Source organism: Camelus ferus, chromosome 10 (assembly GCF_009834535.1).
Source record: "Camelus ferus isolate YT-003-E chromosome 10, BCGSAC_Cfer_1.0, whole genome shotgun sequence".
NCBI lineage: Eukaryota > Metazoa > Chordata > Mammalia > Artiodactyla > Camelidae > Camelus > Camelus ferus.
Genome location: NC_045705.1, coordinates 55094745 through 55115187, shown reverse-complemented (window position 1 = coordinate 55115187; position 20443 = coordinate 55094745). Strand labels below are relative to the sequence as shown.

General features: G+C 48.9%; 1 protein-coding gene and 1 long non-coding RNA gene across 3 annotated transcripts; one reads left to right on the top strand and one right to left on the bottom strand.

Annotated features, from left to right (window-relative positions):
* The first annotated feature begins 72 nt into the window (after positions 1–72).
* On the top strand, positions 73–12260 carry LOC116666459. 2 transcript variants are annotated; one of them, XR_004323333.1, is made up of 4 exons: positions 73–204; positions 2479–2608; positions 3277–3353; positions 12135–12260. It is a non-coding gene; the product is annotated as an uncharacterized LOC116666459 (long non-coding RNA). The 2 variants fall into 2 exon arrangements; XR_004323332.1 differs by lacking the exon at positions 12135–12260 and adding an exon at positions 4245–4365.
* Positions 6055–14831, bottom strand: HPX (hemopexin). The gene is made up of 10 exons (XM_032489168.1): positions 14672–14831; positions 14456–14520; positions 14286–14357; positions 13998–14119; positions 12228–12378; positions 11370–11582; positions 10987–11094; positions 6778–6908; positions 6535–6697; positions 6055–6400 (listed from the first exon to the last, which is right to left on the bottom strand). The coding sequence occupies exons 1-10, from the start codon at positions 14740–14742 to the stop codon at positions 6129–6131; spliced, it is 1368 nt and encodes a 455-aa protein (XP_032345059.1). The 5' UTR covers positions 14743–14831; the 3' UTR covers positions 6055–6128.
* Between the last annotated feature and the right edge of the window lie 5612 nt (positions 14832–20443).

Genomic DNA, 20443 nt, shown 5'->3' with positions numbered 1-20443 from the left:
TGGAGAGGCGATGAGGACGCAGCGTTGGTGATAATAATAGCTTGTATTTATTGACTGCTCACACCGTGCCAGGTTTTGTGTTAAAACCCTTTACATGCATCCATCTTCGCGTCGGCCCTGTGAAGTCGCCACCGTGATTAGCCTCAGTTTTCAGAGGCAGATGCTGAGATTCAGAAAGATAAAGCGACTTGCCTGCAGTCGCAGGTAAGTGGTAAAATCGAACTGGAACTCAGATGTTTCTTCACACCCTGCCCCTGCGGCTGAACATGAAACTGTGACCCCAGGGCCTTGCAGATGTGACCAATGAATCATTCCCTGGTAGAAATTCACAAGAGGGAAGGAAGAAGGGGAGAATGTGGGTGAAAAGTGTGAAAGAAGGAATGGTGGGGCCCCAAGTTACCCAGACACCCTGGGTAGTGGGATAGTTCCCAGTGGTCAAGTCAGTGGCAGGGGAATATTACCATCCAGAAACCTTCTCCTGGCTCATTCCTCTAAGACAGAGGTTTTAATATATTATACCTACTAACTATTGAGCAGCTGGCTCCGGAGGCCCTCAAGGTACCTAAAACTAAAAATGTCCAAATCTAAATTCATTATCTCATCCTCTTTATTGGCCTTTATTCTAAGAAGTTTCACTAGGGTGAAAAAGAACCCTCCCCAACACGTGCGCGCGCGCGCGCGCGCACAGACACACACAGACACACACAGACACACAGACACACAGACACACACACACACACACACACACACACAGACTGGATGCAGCGCTACTTCATCCATCCCAGTGAGTGGCACCACCATCTACTACTGCCTTGCCTAGGCCAGTTGCCTCAAGATCATCTTTGACTACACTTTCACTTGACTTGAGTGAATATAAATGTTTTAACTTTTTATTATAGAAATTTTAAAATATATATATATTTTATTTATATATATACAGAAGGAGACAGAACAGTATAGTGAACTCTCATATACCCATCACACAGCTTAAACAATTATCAACTCCTGGCCAAGAATTTATTATGATTTGACAAACTTCTATGATATAAGAACCAGGTACCAAGTCCCAAGCTAGGCCCTGGGGATCCAAAGATGAATCAGAGTTCACGGTAACTCCAACCTGGAGGATATAATGTGGTCTTGGTCCTTGAAAGATGAGTAAGAATTACCCAGAAGAAAGGTGTCCTCACTCATTCAGTCATTCTCTCACAACAAGTAATTGTTGTGTGGGAGGCACTGTCCTTGGTGCTAGGAACTTGTAAAGAAACAAGATTCAGTACCTGCCCTCATGAAGCTTGACTAACAGGGAAAGAGACATTAAGCATGTGATTAGAAATGTGATGAGTATCTTGCAGGAGATATGATCACAGGATGCTATGTGAGTGGACTAAATTTGTCCTCGGGAGGTTTGGGAAGGCTTTCTCATAAGGAAGTGGCACTTCTATGAGGGGAAAGGGTGAAGGAGATAGAGGTGATCCAGGAGAAGAGAAAAATGACTCCAAGTCAAAGGAGCAGTACAAGGAGGCCAGTATGGATGCAACAGTGGAGAAGAATGGCATCAGGTGAGGTGGAAAGGTGGACAGGTACCAAATCGAGGAGGGCTTTGTATGTTGAGCTTAGTGTTTTGGACTCTTTTAAGGGCAATGGAAAGTCATCAAAGGGTTTGAGGCAGGGGAAAGGCATGTTCACCCCTGCCTTTTAGATGATCGCTTCTGGCTGCTCATTGGAGAATAGATAGGAGAAGAGCAAAACTAGGCAGTGTGGGGACCAGTTAGAAAGCAACTGATGTAGTCTAGGTGGGAGATGATCATAGTGGTGGGAGTAGAGATGGAGGAAACTGCATAGGTTTTAGATATACTCAGGGGATAGAATTCACAAAAATTAGTGATTGATTGGCTATGGTAGTATGAAGGAATGGATGACTTCCAGATTTCTGCTTGAGCAAATGAAGAAAAAAAATCCAGAAATATCACCCATTTACAAACAGCCCACCAGAATACTTGTCTTGCTAGTCCCACTGAGCAGGATGGCTGCAGTATCCAGGGAAGTCTCACCAAGTAACCAGAAGCTCACAGATAGGATGGTGAGGGTGGGGAAGAGGAGTCTAATTAGCTAAGATGCAAAAAGGAAAATTTACAGTTCACACTCAGTACAGTTTGGCCCACACACAGTCTTCCTGAATCTCTGATCCTAGGTCTGCAAAGCCTCCTAATCAGTGGGGAGTCAACTGGTGTCCTTTATCCATCCTTTCTCTTCTGTATCTCACCCCTCTTCTGGTGCTCTTCTTGGCTTAGGAGCAGCCAGTGGCCTATGAGCCACCTCAGATGCTGTGTGTGGTTTTGAGCAATGTAGGTCCCTCTGAGGCAGCATTCTTTTAAAATTATTATCTTGGACCTATCAGGAAAACCTTGAATTAGAAGCAAATCCATGCAGAGTAATTAACCAGGAGTACTGGCTTTATGCTGTTTGGTTTGATAGGTCAGACTGGTGAATACTTGTGTTACCAGGCAGTTGGCACCCAAGGCCCCCAAAGGGAAGAACAGAGCTTTCAACTCTTTCATCATCAAAGACACTTATGGAGTATAGGCAGTCTCTTCTACCATTACATGTAAGTATTGCTTTGATATTATCATTTTTCTTGTAGTTGATCCAATAAACCTTTTTTCTTCAGGGTGGTTGTTATCACTTGGGAAATCCATAAGGAGTAAAATCTTCCCACATGTTATATGCAGTGGAATTCATAAGACAGGTGCTAGGCCTGGCAAGGACGTCCTCAACACCCATCTTCAACAGGACCATTCTAATACATTCCCAGGTGGAGCGTATAGGAGGAGAAGAGAAAGGGACAGAGGACTGAACTTTGGGAATGCCAGCATTTGGCAAGGCAGCAGAGGAAAAGAAGGCCAAGAGGAAAACTAAGAAGAAACAGAGAATAAAAGAAGATCAGGAGAGAGTAATGTCATGGAAGAAATCCAAGGGAGGAAAGACTTTCAAGGAAGAAAATGTGGTCAGCAACCTCAAATGTAGCAAAGACTTCCAAAGTCAAGGCAAAAAGTTATCCTTTGAGTTTGGCAACATAGAGGTCATGGATCCCCATGATATGATCTATATCAGCAGGAAATGGAGGCAGAAGCCATAGTGAATTGAGGAAAGGAAAATGAGGAAGTAGAATAAGTGCAGGGTCCCCTTTTGAGGAATATGGAAGAAAGAATAGACAGTAGATGAAAAGTGATATAAAGTTAAAGAGATTCTGATTTTGTCTTTTTTTTTTTAAAGATGGCGAATACTTGAACATGGGTGTGAACTACAAAAAGATACCAGTAGAGAAAATGAATTTCAAAGTAAAAAAGAAGGTGAGAGATCCTGGAGGTGATGAGAGGAGGTGGGATCATGGGCTCATGTAGAAGAATTGGACACCTGAACTTTACAGGCTGAAGGGATAGGGGCAAGGATAGGGGGTAGGTCGGGTAATTAATAAGGTGGGAGCAAGCAAGAGGTTTCGGTATTTCATGCCTAGTGATATCATTATTTTCAAAGTCTTGGGCCGAGGAAGGGAAGGAGGGTTGGTTGGAGAACAAGGAAAACCTTGCAAGATAAATATCCTGTCATGAACATGTTGTTGTTGCCTTTGTTGTTATCTGTGCAGCATCCTTTCCCCCTCTAATTAGTAACAGCACATCAGTTTTCTGTGAAGACCCATGCCCTCCCCAGTCTAAGTCCATGTGGTTCAGATGGGTATCATCCCAGCCCCACAACCCACTTTAATGGTGGGCTCCTAACCCAGGTCAAAGTGATTAATTCAAAGATAGGCACGTGACTGTGTTTGAGCCAGTGAAAATAGATCCAAGAATTTTCCTGCAACTGTTGGGCAGGAGGTGCTGGTAGAATGTAAGCCTGGTCTTATCTTGCTATCAGGTGGGATGAGCTTGCCTGAGAATGAAGCCAACTCAAAGAAAGCACAGCTAAGGGATGGAGAGGGACAGATGCCTGATAACATCAATTTAATAGCTATTTACCTTTTCCTGAAGTCATATGAGCTGATTTTTTTTTTTTTTTTTTTGCTTACACCACTTTAAGGTGGGTTTTCTTGTTTGCAACCAAGAGTTATGATGAATACATGAGACAGATATTGCCTGTTGGTACTCAGCCCCACATCCAGTCTTCTATAATCTCCTCTGTACCAACGAGGCTGGAAATCTGAAAACCATATTTTACAGATTTCTGTGTCGCCTCGTTCCGATTAGGTTCTGCCAATGAGAACCCTCACTTGAGGAAGGTGGGAAGAAGGGAAAAGTCCTTCTGCTTTTGGCAGTGCCTCTGGCAACATCAGCAGCAGTGGTTCCAACCTAGCGAATGGAGACCCTTCCAGTAGCATCAGCAATACAGACTCCAGCTGTGTCAGCAGCCAGTGCAGATTTGCAGGTTCTACCTCCTTGATCTTTGGCAATACCTTTTCTCCCTTTTGCTCCTCTAAACCAAGATTACTGGTAGTTTCCTGGTCTCTGGTAACCCTGCTTTCTCCTTCTGCTTCTCCAGACCTCCCCCACAACTTTGTAACAAATTCCTTGCTTTAAATTCCCATCTACTTGGAATATCTAGAGTGCTTTCTGTATCCTTATTGAACAGTGATTGAAACAACAAACATTTTCCTATTTTGCATACACATGTGCGTGCACACACATACACACCACACACAAAGCTCAGAGAGGCCGAGTGTATCAAACCTCCAGAGTTAGTAAGTGGCCTAGCTGGGACTGGAGTTCAGATATGTCTGACTCTAAAGTTTTCACTCTTTCTCTGACCTAAAGCTGGGTTTTGTTATTCTTTTCTATTTATTTGTTTGTTTGTTTGTTTGTTTTTTTATTTATGTATTATTTATAGAGGTACTGGGGATTGAACCCAGGACCTCGGGTACGCTAAGCATGCGCTCTACCACTGAGCTATGCCCCACCCCCTTCTTTGTTTTTTTATGGCTAGATTAAATAGAAGTTAAAGGAGGCAGAGAAATAAAAGCATGGTTTAGAAAGTTGTTTAGATGATCAACCTTGATGTTCAGTTTGGGTAGGGAAAAAATGGCCTTCAGGGAACAGAGGACGGGGTGAGAATAAAGGGATCAGACATCTCTGTAAAGTCAAAGAGCAGGAGCGTGAGACTGAAGTCATGAGGGGGGCAGGGTGGGTAAAGGGTAAGAGGTCGGGGTCACAGATGGGATGTTGGAATTTAAGGAATCTCTTCACAGGTGGAGCAATTGTGAATGAGGATTAGGGTCTGAGTTTGGCCTTCCTAACTGGGTAGCTGAAATGGGGACTTCAGCAATTGAGGGGACATAGTCAGGAGATTGGTAGATGATGGTCACAAGAATGGCATGGCTCACCTGCTCGATGATGAAGGAAGAGGAATTTAACCTGCATAGAAGGAAGGAAAATGGCATAGACGTGCGTGGAGTCCTGCCAATGCTGAGACTGCTTCCTATCCACTGGGACAGCTGCGGGGGAAGGAAGAGGGCCCCTGGGGCAGAGCCTGGCCTCAATTAAGGCTGAAGGTAAAGAGCTAGAGAAGTGTATTAACTGTGGAGTGTGTGAAGAAAACAGAGAAGCTTATTGACCATTGAGTGGGTGTATTTGAGAGGGCGCCGTGGAAAGTTTGGGAAGAAGAGGCACAATGATGAACGGGGAGAAGGGGCCATGGAGCAGCTTGGAGGTGAGGTGCTTTGCGCATGCGTAGCCACCCCCAGCCCTGTTTTCTCCATGTCCTGGGGCCACGCTGTGGTCAGTTATTAGCAGGCGGAGGCAGAGTCCCGGCGCTGCTTCTTACTTGCTGTGTAAACACAGCAGTTCCTTTCTCTACCTTTGGCCCTCTGTTCCCCCTCTATGTGTCAATAGTCTGGAAGAAGCCAGTTTGTGACCGGGATTCAGGAATCACTTGTGGCAGAAATAAGATTTGTCCCTCAGCCCTCTCTTTCCTTGTCTCCTGCGGCCTCACTAGGAGCCTCAAAAGAGATGCTACGATCTTCTCCGCTCAAAGACAGAAGTGAGATTGTCCCACAAGCAGGGCTCTTTGATTCAAGCGGAGAAGCCCTCTGGCTTTATTGTAAGGCAAACCAAGAGAAGAGCTGGGCCAGACTCACTTCAGGAGCCATTTGAAGGAAGGCAGCCCAGGAGGCTGTTTACTCTCTGGGGCTGGGGAGGATTCTTGGCTGCGGTCAGTTTCTCGACATCACTGTAGCAGAACAAATTAGGGCCATGGATGAGGTACAAGCCCAGACCCTTGGCAGAGCACGAGTTGGGGCCGAGGAATTTTGTCGTACACAGGGCCCCATCGACCTTCTTGTGGGGCCAATGAAGCTCTGTCCACGTGGCTTGAGGTCCTAACTTCAGGTCCAGCGACCACAGCCGCTCTCCTGGGAAGAAGACACCAGACATAATATGGCTTCCACCTCATGGCTCCTACCCAGCCCTTCTCATGCCCTGATGGGGATCTGTGCAGTGGAGAAGTAGCAGAACAAGCCACCCCTTAGCACCAAACGCTCCTCACCTGCCATGATGTGGAGCAAAGAAGACCCAGGACAGGTAAAGGCTGCATCCACAGCATCAAGGGTGATCCCACTAGGGCTCCCAAATTCCTTCTCCAGCCGCTTTGGATAATTCTCTACTAGGGTATAGCCTCCCTTGGTCAGGAAAATATACACCTGGGTGCCCTGGAGGACAAAGGACATCAGTCAGCATAGAGCTGGATATTCTCCCAGTCTCCACCTCAAGCTTCTCTCCCAACACACACCTGGATCAGATAGAGTTTATCATCCCAGGAAAAGGCAGCATCCACTGTTGAAGGACCACGAGGCCACTGATGGTTAATGGGCCAGCTATGCCACCCCTCCCGGCTGGTGTCCAGACGCCAGTAGTTGGACCCTGTAGAGTAGCAGAGGCACCTCTAGTGCTGGTGGTAAGAGGCCAGGCAGTGAAGATGCAAGTGACAGATGCAGGGATGGGTCCTGAGAGGTAGCAGAGAATGCATCCAGAGGCCAAGAGGAAAGGGGCCCAGTGAGAAGGTGTAGAGCAGGACTTGGGTGGCAAAGCTGAGCGTTGAGACCTGATTGGAATTGGAGTCAGTAAGGCCAAGTCATCAAGGCCAACAGTGACCAGGTTGCCAGGTAAGGCCAACACCATGGGGTTTGGTGGGGGCTCCTTACGTGTCTCAGGTGTCCGTGTGCAGAGATGCTACAATGAGGTGGTGGCCAGAAGTTAAAAAGGAAGCACTGCAGCCAGGTTCTCCTGGGTGTCCTCACCCTGGCTGTGTTCTCTAATCCCTTCAGATAGCGGGAGAAGGAGGGAGTAGCCAGACCAGCGCCCTAATTTTCCTCTCCCCTTTTCATAATGACATATTAAAGGAACTATATAAACCCTCATTTACATTTTCTTCCTCAGCCCACTTCACTTACACTCCTGTTTCCCTCCTCCATGGATACTTCTCTGCAAGATCACCAGTATCCTCCAACTTGCCACATCTAATGTCTTCATCTTACACTACCTCTCAGTGGCATCTGACCGTTCACATCTCCCTTCCTTTAATTTCTTTTTTTAGATCTTGGGTCCTGTGATTTCACACTCTTTCAGTGTCTCCCTTATCTTTTTGACTCCACTTCAGCCTGGTATCTAATATTGGAATCCCCTAGTTTGGGCCTCTTCTCTATCCACACTTACTCTCTTGATGATTTCACCTAGTCCAGGGCTTTAAACACCATCTACGTGCTGATGACTTTCGATCTGTCCTCTTCAGCTCTGCTGGACCTCTCCTTTGAGTTTCAGGCTGAAACTCAGCTGCCTACCTGACATGTCCATTTGAGGCCATTAGGCACCAAAACACGTTAAACTTATTCCTGCCCCCACCGCGCGCACACACACACACACACACACACACACACACACACACACACACTGTACTACTTCCCTACTTTTTCCCAATTTTAGGAAAAGGAACCACAAGTCACCCAGTTGCCCAGTCCCCAAAAGCTAAGTCATTCTGAAAACTTCTCTTTTCCCTTCCCTACTCTGACCAATGTCCAATGCATGGGTATGCTGCTGGCTCGACTTCCCAAATACATCATGATGACCCCTCACCCACCTCTGCTGCTATCACCCTAGTCCAAGCTGTTATCACCTTTAATCCAGACAGCTGCAGGAACTCCTAGCTGGATTCCCTGCACGCACAAATCTATCTCTGAGATTTATATTCCACAAGAAGCCAGGATGATCTTTAAAAAACTAAGTCAGAATGTATCATGGCCCTACTCAAAACCCATTCCTGGCTTCCTTTTAGAGTTGAAAATCCCTCCCAGGCCTGTATCACCTGGCCCCTGCCTTCCTCTACTCAAGCTCCTTTCCAATGCTCTCGCCTCACTGGCCTCCTTTCTTGACTCCTCGAAGTGTTTGCTGTCCACCCCCTGAAAATGCTTTTCTCCCTCCAGTGCTTGATGCGGCTGATTCCCTTTTAATCACTGAAATCTCAGCTCAAAAATCTCTCGAGAGAAGGGGCCCCTCACTCTCTTCACTCCTACCCCATTGTCCTGTTTTATTTTCTTCTCAGCTTTTTGGGGGCACTTAACATTTTTTATCTTATATTTGAAAATATCAGCTTCTTAAACCCCTGGTATTTGAGAATAAGAAGCATTCCAATGTCTTCACAGCTATTAAAGCTACTTGAAAGTATTCTCTTTCATTTTCTCTTTCTGATTTTCCTCTCTCCCTTTAGGAGTCTCTGTGAGGGCAGGTGTCTCATCGGCCCTGTTGACGACTGTATCCCAGTGCCTAGAATGATGCCCAGTGCCTATCAGGTGCCTGACAAATATTTGGTGCTCGAAAAGTAGCTGGTGTTCTCCGTGCAAGCATAGGTTCTCTTTATGCACATTAACTGCACGAGTCATGGTGACTACACGTTCACCTTCCCCTCCTGCTCACGGCCCCTAGTTTGAGAATCAGAGCTATGCTGCTCTTTGTGCAGAGGGAATAACTGCTGAGCCCCCAGTCCCTCTGCAGCCAGCGCAGAGGCTGACCGGCAGCCACTTTAATGTGGTCTGGAATAAAGGTGCGGGCTGGGCTGGTCCTGTTCTCTCCCTGGAAATCCAGGTAGGAAAAAGGGCAGCCGAGGCAGTTATTAGCTGGCTCTGAGGCTAAGAAGTCAGGGCCGGAGAGAAAGTGGAGAGGGCATGGTGGCCCATGTTCAAGCCGAAAGTTGGGACAAAGCAGGAAGAGTGGGTGAGAGGCTCCGAGGTAGGGACAAGGGATTTATCAATAAGAGACAGGAGAGGCCCAGCCCTGTGCTGAGTGGCTGGGTCACCAAGGCAGTGCATTCTCTTCTCAGCTGGAGATTTTTAATACGATGGTGTTCTCTCAACAGCTATGGAATGTGCCTAATACTTTTGATTTAGAATTTAAGGTACATTCTGTTTATGGACACATGGCCTTGAGGTTCTGTGATCTCGCCATGGCTAGGTGATCTCTCTACCTCTCTGTGTGGTCCTGTGGCCCTGTTTCCTCAGTGTCTCCATCTCCACATCTCTCCATCCATCTCCATCTCCATCTCTGTCTATCTCTCTGTATCTCCATCACTGTCTCACTTTGTCTGCGTGTCCTCCCAGTGGTGCCTTGCTCTCACCAGGGCCTGCCCCAGGTTAAACTAGACCAAAGGCCCCAGCTTCTTCCAGCTAGGAGACACCCACTTTCTGGAGCCCCTCCCCGCCTTTTCCTGGGATGGGCACAGCAAGCCAGTGGAGCAAGCTGCTGGGTTGTTCTGTGCTCGGGGAAGGGGACTAAGGAATGACCAAGAAGCCCTGATTCTGCATTGTGCCCAGGAACTGCTTTTAGAAAGACCCACAGCTGAAGATCCCCCAGCCTTTGGAACTTGAGCTCCTTGGTGGGGTACCCAGGTGCCATGCAGAGTCAAGGAAGCCTGGGAGTTGGCACGACCCTGAGATTTCCCACAGACCCTGCCATGAGACCAGGGGCACTGGGAATAAAGAAAAATAACCTTTTTAAAAAAATAGCTGCATGTTCTCCCGATATTTCTGTGCCCTTACTCTGGCCTGTATTCTCAGTGTAGGTCTGCCTTTTCACCACAGGCATCTGTTCTCAGCACAGGGTGGGGAGATGTTCTCTTTGGGACTGTGCATTTTTCATTATGGCTTGGTAGCCATATCTGATGAGACTTGTTGAGGGGTTAAGAGCAAGAAAAGATTTTCGCTCTTCTGTGTTCTCACCACTGTTTTACATTCTTGCCTGATCATACAGATATCTCAGGCTGAGTGCAATGGGGTGATCCACTCCTTCGCTTGGAGCCGTCCTCAAGCACAGATTAAGACTCATCACTACCTGTCTGAGCAGCCCTGGAACACCCCTAGCTGTCATTAAATGGCTTTTTGCCAATAGTGCCACAGGTCTGGGGAGAGGGGTCTTCACTGGGCACTCAGAGGAGAAATCTCCTTGAGCTAGTGAAGCTATTGCCTAAAGGTCCAAGGGACTGAGTGCTTTTTGGCTGGTTCTCAACAATGGGAACATCTCATCCCCAGGTAACGCTGTGCCAGAGGCCTGGACATAGGAACCAGGCATCTGGAAAAATATAGAGCTCCTGGGGATAAGCTCAAGGGAGGAGGGTGGGCAGAGGGCCCTGCAAGATACACAGGCGCCAAGGGACTACTGAGGAGTCATAGGAGCCGAGAGGTCCAGAAAAGGCATCAGCCCGGGAGCAGATGGTACTGGGAGGCAGACAGGTGGATGGAGTTAGAGGCCTGGGCAGCAAGAGACAAGCTGAGCAATAGGCATCCTAGGAGACGAGGGATGAAAGGGGGCATGCTAGGATGCAAGGATGGGGGCCAAGGGACGAAATGTGGGGCACAGTGATGAAAATGGAGGGAATGCAGCAGAGACGGGAGGCACATGGAAGAGGTGGGAGGTGCGGAGAGCTGAGACAGGGGAGTTGGAGGGCATCTCTTACCGCTGAACGCATAGGTGGCACCATGGTTGTCAGACAGCAGTGCCGACAAGACTAGATCTGGGCTGCAGCGCACATCCCCATGGTGGGTCGCATTCTTGTGCGCATGGCCTGTGGGGAGAAATAGGTGAGGGGAAACACAGAGGGAGGCAAGGGGTCAGAATAAGGTCTGAGGTGGAAGCGATGGCTGAGGTTACTGGGGTTGGTGGTGGTGCAGGTTTTCCATAGGTGAGGACAGCTGAGAAGAGCCAGAGTGGAAGAGGGGTTAGGGCGAGGGCCAAGGTGTCCTTCCACGGGGTGAAGGTAGGAGCTGGGGCATATGGAGTCTGCAAACTCCGGGAAGGTGGACAATGTCCAGGAGGCCCCAGGGACCGGGGTTTTCTCACCTCTGCCAGGGCAGGGCATAAAGTAGTCCCGGACATCCAGAGGGTACTTGGACTGCACCTCTCCCGTGACGGGGTCGAAACGCAGGAACTGGTTCCCCCGGAAGCAGTAGTAGCGGCTGAGCCATCGCAGGGCAGAGGAGCAGTTCCCGACGGCTGGCCAGGAACGCTCCTTTGTGGTGTTTGTGGTCAAGTCCCAGAACCACGTGTGTGTGCCTTTGTCCGATCAACCAATAAGCACTCAGTCAGGCCAGGCTATGCCCTCCCTTGTCCTTTACTGGGCCCCAGAATGGACCAGATGTGGTTCTAGGTCACCTGGAGTTCACAGCCCAGCAGGGAGACAGTCGAGGAAAGTCATCATACAGTAAAATTCAGCAGCAAAGTACATGTGATCAGCTCAGCAAGGGCAGTGGGAAGAGTCAGGGAAAGCATCCCAGGGAAGGTGATACTTAAACTAAAACCTGAAGCATGAGTTACAAGGCAGACAAGAGTGGGAGATGGAACTCCAGAACAGCATAGAGTTCCTGGAGCTTCCTATTCAAGGCAAGGATCTGATAAGAGTAGAGGCTGGGGGATCAATAGGGACTTGGTCATGGAGAACCTTGTATGTAAGACAAAGGAATATAGATTTGTCCAAAGAGTCACAGGGGACAGTGAGGGACTTTTAGCAGAATTACCTTCCCCAGATGACTTCCTCTTTTTCCCCTACTTGACCTCTAGACTATAATTGGCTTCTCTATTTCTTCCCTTCCTTGGGAAACCCTATAGTGGTTTCGCCACCACCACCACCATCCCTACAACTGCCTCCATCACCACCAGCCCACCACTACTCCAGGCTCTCTTATTCCAGCCTGGACTGACCTTGGAAGAAGAAGACACCCTCTTGTTGGCATTCTCCGTGGTGACATTCCACAGCTGCATCCAGTGGGGATGGGATGCCAGGAAACTCATCTTGGAGCAACTGTGGATATTCTTTCTCCTTCTCAGGAGGGTATACCCAGACTTTGTCCCCCTGCATACAAAAGCACTCTGTTTTTAATATGCATCCCCAGACTTCTGCCACTCTGCAGGCTCACACAACATCTTTGATCTATTGCACTTACACAGTATCCTGCTGCAGTCCCACATACTCTCAATCCATCTGTAGACGACAGTGTGCTGTCTCCTTGCACAAATACACACCCTCAATTTATGCAAATCTCATCACTATTACTATAACACTCACATCTGGCTGTGCGCAACCAGACACCCACCATGGCACAGTTATTTGCAACACCACTAGTTTGGGCAAACATCCACAAATCGTCATGCCCCAGTGATCCGATCCATCCATCCACACCATCATTTGTTTGATCATTCACCCATTCAAGAAACAGTTGCTGAAATGACTACTATATGCCAGGTATTGTGAGAGGCACTGGAGATAAAGGGATGACTAGACTCTGTTTCTGCCTTCAAGGAGTTCACTGCACAAAATTGGAAAGTGTCCTACAATTCTAGCCATGTAAGCCCCAAGGTGGTAGCATGTGAAATGCATTGGGAATAAAGGGGGTGTTCCTAAGTCTACCTAGAGAATTCCTGGAAGGCTGCACAGAGGAGGAAGCATTTGGGCCAAGGGTTAACAATTGAGCAGGAATTTTCCAGGTGGACAAGTGTGGAAAGGACGTTACCAGCAGAGGGAGTAGCATGTACACCACGAGCTCAGATTCACACAGTGAATGTGGCAGGGAGAAGGTAAACCTGAAAAGATAACCAAGGGCCAGATCTCAAGACCCATGTGTTCCTGGCTTGCAGGAACCAGCACGGGGTGGTGCCATTTGCTGAAATAGGGACACAGGAGGAGGGGTGGGTTTGTAAGGAAGATACTAAATTCCATTTTGGGGGGATGCTGAATTTGAGGTGCCTACAGAACATCTAAGTTGAAGATGTCAGCCAGGAAACTGGAAAGAGTTGTCTGGAGCTCCCGGAAGAGATCCAGACCCGGTGTCCACATCGTGAAAAGCCCTCAGAGCCATGGCAGTGGTTGAGATCGCCCAGGGAGGGCGTACAGACAGGCTGGGCTGGATCCCCAAGGAACGTTCAGGGACTGGCCCAGGATAAGGAGCATGAGAAGAGCAGGAGAAGAGGTGGGAAGGAAAAGAAACCTGGCAGTGAAGCCGCCCGAACAACACAGCGTCTTTGTGCGAGTCAGGAGGAGGTGCCGGAAGGAGCAGGCGCAGCCCGGGCTGGGGCACGGGACTCGGTGAGCACAGCACACTGGGTTTCATCCTCCACTCGACCCCCTGGCCCAGAGCTGTCATGTGGTGAACAACCTGGCCAGCATCTGAGGAGGACCCAAGGCGGGGTCATGGAAGCAAGGGGAGAAATTTCCAGGAAGGAGAGGATGGTGTGAGGAGCAGCAGAGAAGTCTGGGTGAAGACAAGGGCTGAAAAAGAGCAGCTGGATGTCATGCCTGCCAGGCCCACATGCACACACACTCCCTTAGCCTGGGCTTTCTCAAGAAAAGAAGGTACACGGAGAGGAAACCTGGCACCTGTTGGGAAGGGCTCCATGCCAGGGCCACCTGGGGGAGGGTCCCTAGTGTTGATTCCAGCACTTCCTGGCCAGGCCCTGACCTTGGTCCAGCCGTACCTTGATCAGAAAGACACTGTTGTGACTACGGCGAAAGGCAGCATCCACAGGGCTGGGGAAGTCCTTCCACCTTTCCGAGATTAACTCCCGGGTCCAGTTGGGAGCCTTCCACACTGACTCCCCTGAAAAATGCACACTCATTGAGGGACCCAGAACAAACTTTCAGCCTACTGAGATAATTACAAAGAAGCGGTGGGTGCTACCCTCAGATGATTCCTAAGATTTCCCACAGTTGGACACACCCTCCGAGAAGGGGACCAAGTCTGTGTTCCCGAATGCCCCTCCTACCTCTTAAAAACAGCATGGCCCCATGCTCATCCAGGGTGGCTGCATCAAAGCCCCAGCCATCCGAGCAGCGTTCTGGGGAGGAGGAGGGGAGATAGCAAGTAAAAGACCAGTCAGATGGTACAACGCAGAGACACAGCCAGACAGACAGACTCAGGGAGTTGGGGCCTCACCGATCACATCTGGGTCCACCTTGGTCCTGTTCCCACCTTCAGCTCCATGACTAGGGGCACCAGCCCTAGAGAGGAGACAGATATATGTCCGGGTCCACAGAGCCCAGTCCCTCTCCCTTAGCTCCTGACCCCAAACTCACCCCAGGCTTAAACACTGGCCCTATCCCACTGTAGCCCAGACCCCAGCCCTCCTTCGCCTGCCCCAGCTTCACTCACAGAGAAAGAGGGTGGGTGTTAGCCAGAGACCAGCACACCAACAACCACAATGCTCCCAGTGCCCAAGCCATGATGAGCTGGAAAGGCCAGGACAGCTCTGGGCACCTGGCTGAGCCCCTATATAGAGAGGGCAGCGGCACCACCCCCACGTCCAAGACTGCGGGGAGTGAGCTCGCTCAGGACTATGCCAATATTGGCCGATTACATCAGTGCAAATAAGGTCAGGGTCTGGACAGAAATCTGAGTCCAGGACTAGCTCTTCCCAGCAGGAGACCCCCTCCCCCTTCGGTGACTTTTGAGCAGTGACTAGCCCAGGCCCCTGATACGCAGCTGTGGCTCCCGTCACCTTGGTGGTGGGTCTGGATGCCCATAAGTTCAGGGGACAGGGTACGCTGATTGAGGACTGGCTTTCTGTGGCTGGATTCACCTCAACAATGCAGGAGGAGAGAAGAGGAAACTAACGTTTCTATGCACTGTGCCAAGCTCAGCTCTGAGACCCCTAAAGACACTCTTACGTGTACTTAGTAACCACACACACACGCAAACATACTTAGAAACACAGAGAACAGCTTTTTCCAAGTTCCATCAAGGGCCTTTCTGAGGCATTCCCAAGCCTCTTTCGCTTTGCCCTTGATGCGTCAACAATATTTCACTGTCGCCAAATGTCTAAGCCCCACCCTTGCCCCGAACCCCTATGACAAATAGCTTAGCAAAAATCACCTGGGAGGGAAGGGCTGACAGTAGTGGGGCAGGAAGAGAGACCTACTAGTAATTAGACTTTCTTCATAGTTTCCACCTGAAGGGAAAAGTGCTTTGTTTACCCATCGCAGAATAAATAGAACTGTACTGGGGTTTCACAATATTTACAGCTGATTCTGCTTAAATGCTATCTTCTCAATGAAGCCTTTCTCAATCACCTCATTTAGCCATTTCAGACTCTCGCTTGTTTCCTTTATGTCATTTAATAAAACAAAATTATTTCAAAAGAATCTGAAAAAGAATATGTATGTGTATGTATAATTGAATCACTTTGCTGTATACCTGAAACTAACACATTATAAATAAACTATACTTCAATAAAAATAAGCTTTAAAAATTATGTCATCTATCTACTTACGCTTTTGCTTATGCTATGCTTACTTATGCTTTTTTTCTTTTGTTTTGCCTGTCTTGCATAGTTACATCTTCCCCACCTAAACTAGTACCTGGCACATCCAGGCACACCTTGGAGATATCACACGTTTGGTTCCAGACCAACCACAATAAAGTGAACCTCACAATAAACTGGGTCATACAAATTTTTTGGTTTCCTAGTGCATATATAAGTTAGGTTTACACTATAGTAGTTTATTAAGTGTATAAGAACACTAGGTCTAAAGAAAAATATATACCTTAATTTAAAAATACTTTATTGCTAAAAATGCTGTCATCTGAGCCTTCAAGGGAGTAGTAATCTTTCTGCAAGTGTCACATCACAGATCACCACAACAAATATAACATTAATGAAAAAGTTTGAACTATTTCAAGAATTGCCAAAATTACAGAGACACAAAATGAGCAAATGCTGTTGGAAAGTATTCAATTCAGGGTTACCACAAGCCGTCAATTTGTAAAAAATGCAGTATCTGTGAAGCACAGTAAAGCAAAGTGCAATGAATGAGGTATGCCTGTTAGAGATGCTCAATAAATATTTGAAATATATGAAAAAAATTAATTTCAAGTACTGACTAGCATTACTAATGTTGCAGCAGAATTTCTGACGATTTTCCTCCTTCAGGACTGGGGATGTGTTATGATGGGGGGGATATTGGATCTAGGAGTCACAGGTCTCCTTGGCACTGACCTTCATCTTAAGATCTTGTTTCTCTCTCCAGGGTCCCAGCCCTATATACCTCTTCTCCTCCAGCCCTGGGATCTCACCTGCTATCTCTAGTACCTGCTATCTTCAGTACTAGCCGGGGCCACTTCCAAAGGCTGTCCCATTTCCATCTGAGACAAGCCTGAGGTTGCTGAGTCAGGAGACAAATATGTGCAAAGTCAGCTCTGGGCCAGGCTGAGGTTCCAGGACCCCTGTTCCCCAGCCCTGAAGGGGCCCTGATCTGTCTCAGAAGGTGCCATGCCATTGACATTCCCCTGTATAACCTCAGCACAGGTCCCAGGTCCCTTACCAACTGTGCCAGGGTTCCTCCTAATAGGAAGACAGAGATTTCTGGGACTGGACAACAATCTGTCACCAGGCCTCAGCCATCAATCCCAACATCCTCTCCTGACTTACAATGAAAATGTGCCTTGTTAACTTCATTCCTCCTCATAAGTTAGTGAATAAAGTTGGACTCACCAAGCCCTTGGCAGCATGGGCAGTGCCACAGATCCCACGACAGGTGCCTGACACCCACCTTTTCCCAGTGCAGGGCATCCTTGGCTGGACCTGCTCTACACCCCCCCCCCCCCGCCGCCACCGCCAGCTGCTGGGCACTGGATGCTGCTACTCCCAGACTCCCCTCACTTTTTCTTCCCTCTCATCCTCTAAAACCTTACATAACCTTCCCAGGATTCTCCTTTCTGAACCTCCAATGACCTTTCATCAGCAACCCCCTCAACAACCATCACTAACTCCAGAACTGTGGCTGCGTGTCCTACAGATTTTACTGAGCCTGCACAGGGAGATGGAAGCATTCACACTGAGTCATGAACAACCCTCAGAAAACCCACTGTGACGGTCTCCAACAGTCAGGGCCCTGCACGGACCTGCTGCTCCAGGGAACAGCCTCCTCTCTGGTCTAGCAGGGCTCTTTAGGGAACACAGCATGTATACCTGGTGACAGTTTTTCAGCTTGGCCTCTTCTTTCCCACCCAGCTCTGGTCCCCTTCACAGCACCCCTGGGTCTCTCCATTGCAGAAGAATGATTTGTGGCACCTTTTTACTGCTGTTTCCTAATTGCCTTGTCTACCCTAAGGTGGCTTAGATACCACTAGTGGAAGCCTTCCTCTTTCCTCCCACCCACCCCCATCCCCCCATCCCCTCATGGACTAGGCGGGCAGAGTCTTCTGCATGGCAGGCAGCTCAGGTTGAAGCTCACGTTCTGTGCAGGGGCTGAGAGGATATCCATGTGAGAACCTAGGCTGTGGATATTGGCCCTCCTGATGCTGGTCCCGGGGCGGAAGGCAAGGACACTCAGCGGTCCCAAGATAGAGCTGGCCTTGCTTTTCGTCTCCTCACTTAAGGTGGCTATTTCTGCTGGTCCTGAGTCCTTCCCAGCCGTCTGGCCTGGGCTGCGGACCAAGTGTTTGTCCATACTTGGGTCCGGGCGCCCTCTGGAGGCCGCAGGGATCATTGCGCTCCCACGCTTCAACTGGAAGCCGCAGCCCTGGAGTTTGCCCTCCCTAAAACTGTCTTTCCACAGACTTCCTCCCTTCTCACTCCTCTCCGCCTGGCTATGGTGGCTTAGTGCCACGTCCCCTTCCTCTGCATATCTCTGCTGCCCAGAGTAGGAGTGGGTTTGGGACTCTCAGTCTCTTGCTTGATTTCTGGGGGAATTCAAGCTCAGAAATATACAATCATCTCCCTTTTCATGTGGTCTTCCCGTTCCTCCTAACCAGCAGTTTTCTGGCTTCCTTCTAAGAGCGTCTGAACGGGGCCCTGCAAACATCTTCATGGACAGAGCATCCTCTTGCATTGCCAGGCGCCACGTTAAAGCTGGACGCCAAACCCCTGTCCCTTGGGAGGGCTGTGTGCAGCCTGCCCTGCCGTTATCTGGGGTCTCTGATCTCAGTTATTTCTCCGGGGGCCCAGTGAGTGCTGAGTGTGCTGACCCTGCTGCCCATGGTTATGTACTCCAGGGAGCAGAGACTGGATTCTCCCTCGCCTCAGGCTTAGAATTAGCTCCAGGTACCAAAAAATACTCTCTGCTCCCAACCACCTCCTCCAAGAATTTCTCTTGCTCTGTAATGGGCCTTCCAGCATAGTCCATTCTTGCTTCCCTATGACTAAATAATTATAATAATAATTTGCTGGTATCCGTTGGGTACTTGTGTGCCTGGCACTGCACTAAACACTTGATATAATATGAATCATTTTATTAAATCATACTATTGGTATGGTTCCCTCCCCACCACCCCACAACCTGCAGGTCATTGCTCAGAGAGGCATTCCATTCATTTCCTTCACAACTTGAACACAAACTTGCATTACACATTTAGTTCCTTGTGTCTACTTGTTTGCCTGCCTTCCCCACTAAACTATAAGCTCCATAAGGGCAAAGACCATTGCTGTCTGTGTTCCCAGGGCCCACCCCTCTGTCTGATCAGTAGTAAGTACTCAGAAGTACTTTCTGAGTGACTAAGTGAAACTGCAGGCCACATGCAGCAATGGGGCTGCTCCAGTCACCAGACAGCCCCATGTAAGCATGGTGTGAGCCTCTGCAGGACCACAAAATAACTTTCTGACCTGTGCCAGCAGGGGCTCTGCTGCAGCCCCCAAGTCTGTGAAGATCACTTAAGACTTGTGCCAGCTAAATCAAGGCATAGCTTCCACTGCCAGGCACCCCCGCCACCTGCTTCTGGGCCCAAGCTCTGAACTGGAGAGAAAATGCCCACCGTGATCAGGTGCAGGAGGAAGTGAAGGACCTCTCCTTGAGACAGCTTCTGCGTGGCTTAGGCTGACTGCCTAATCTGGTATCTGTGGAAATCAGCTCCAGGAGCCTGTTCTCGGGCTGGTAGGGAAGCCATGTGGGGCTCCCCGCCCAAGGAAGTTCACCTTTATTGCCATCTTATTCCCTCACTAACTTTAGGTGTCCAGATTGTTAGCATGGAGAGGTTGAGGGCTGAAACTTTGAGTTTCCATCCTCAGTGTCATTGCTGGTGCTTTGCTTAGGGTGGGAGTGCAAGGGAGGAACAGACCATCACTGAGGCTCTCAGGGAAGGCCCCCCTGGTGCCAAGTGACTGATGATTGAGCACATGGTCTCTGCTGGTCAGGGCATGGGCTCAGGCAATCCTACCCACAATCGGCCAGGAGTATAGGCCTTGTAAGAATGCTTACCCTATAATGGAAAAGAATCTGAAAAAATATATGTATGTATATGTATAACTGAATCGCTTTTCTGTACACATGAAACTAACATTGTAAATGGACTATGCTTCAATAAAAAATAGAATTAAAAAAAAAAAGATGCTTGCCCTAGAGTTCAGGGAGTTCTTATGTCCCTCCACCTGCCTACCAGATCCCAACCAGTGGGGTCAAAAAGAACCAGGGAGGTGAATGTCACCAAGACTTCCCTGTGGTCCACACAGTGCCCCTTGATCCCTGCAAAGCCCCTATGGTCTCCCACAGGTCCATGGACAAGCTCTCCCATCTTGCTCCAGGAGCCGTGTTGCTACACCAGGACAAAGTCTTGAACTTTCCCACGATGTCTCACAAACCAACCTTCCCAGATCCATCATTCCCCAAATCCTGTGAGTGTCTTCTGTGCCAATTGCCGCGCCGGGCGCGAGGGGAATGAGAATGAGTAAGGTGCTGTCACTGCCCAGTTAGGAGCATGACAGCTACAGATACAAGCCTGGGCTCTGCTCTTCCTCAGCAATGAAGAGCAGCTTCAGCCATTTGTAGAGCGGGAGAAACCACAGTGCCACCTCCCCTGTCACTGAGCGTTGGTGGTAATTATCTCCAGAATTCGCAGCCAAATCCTGGCAAAAGAGGGCTTGGGCCAGGGTGCTGGGACCCTTGTTCCACTGTGGGGAAGGGGCAGCAGTCACGGATGAAGCATTGCTCCCAG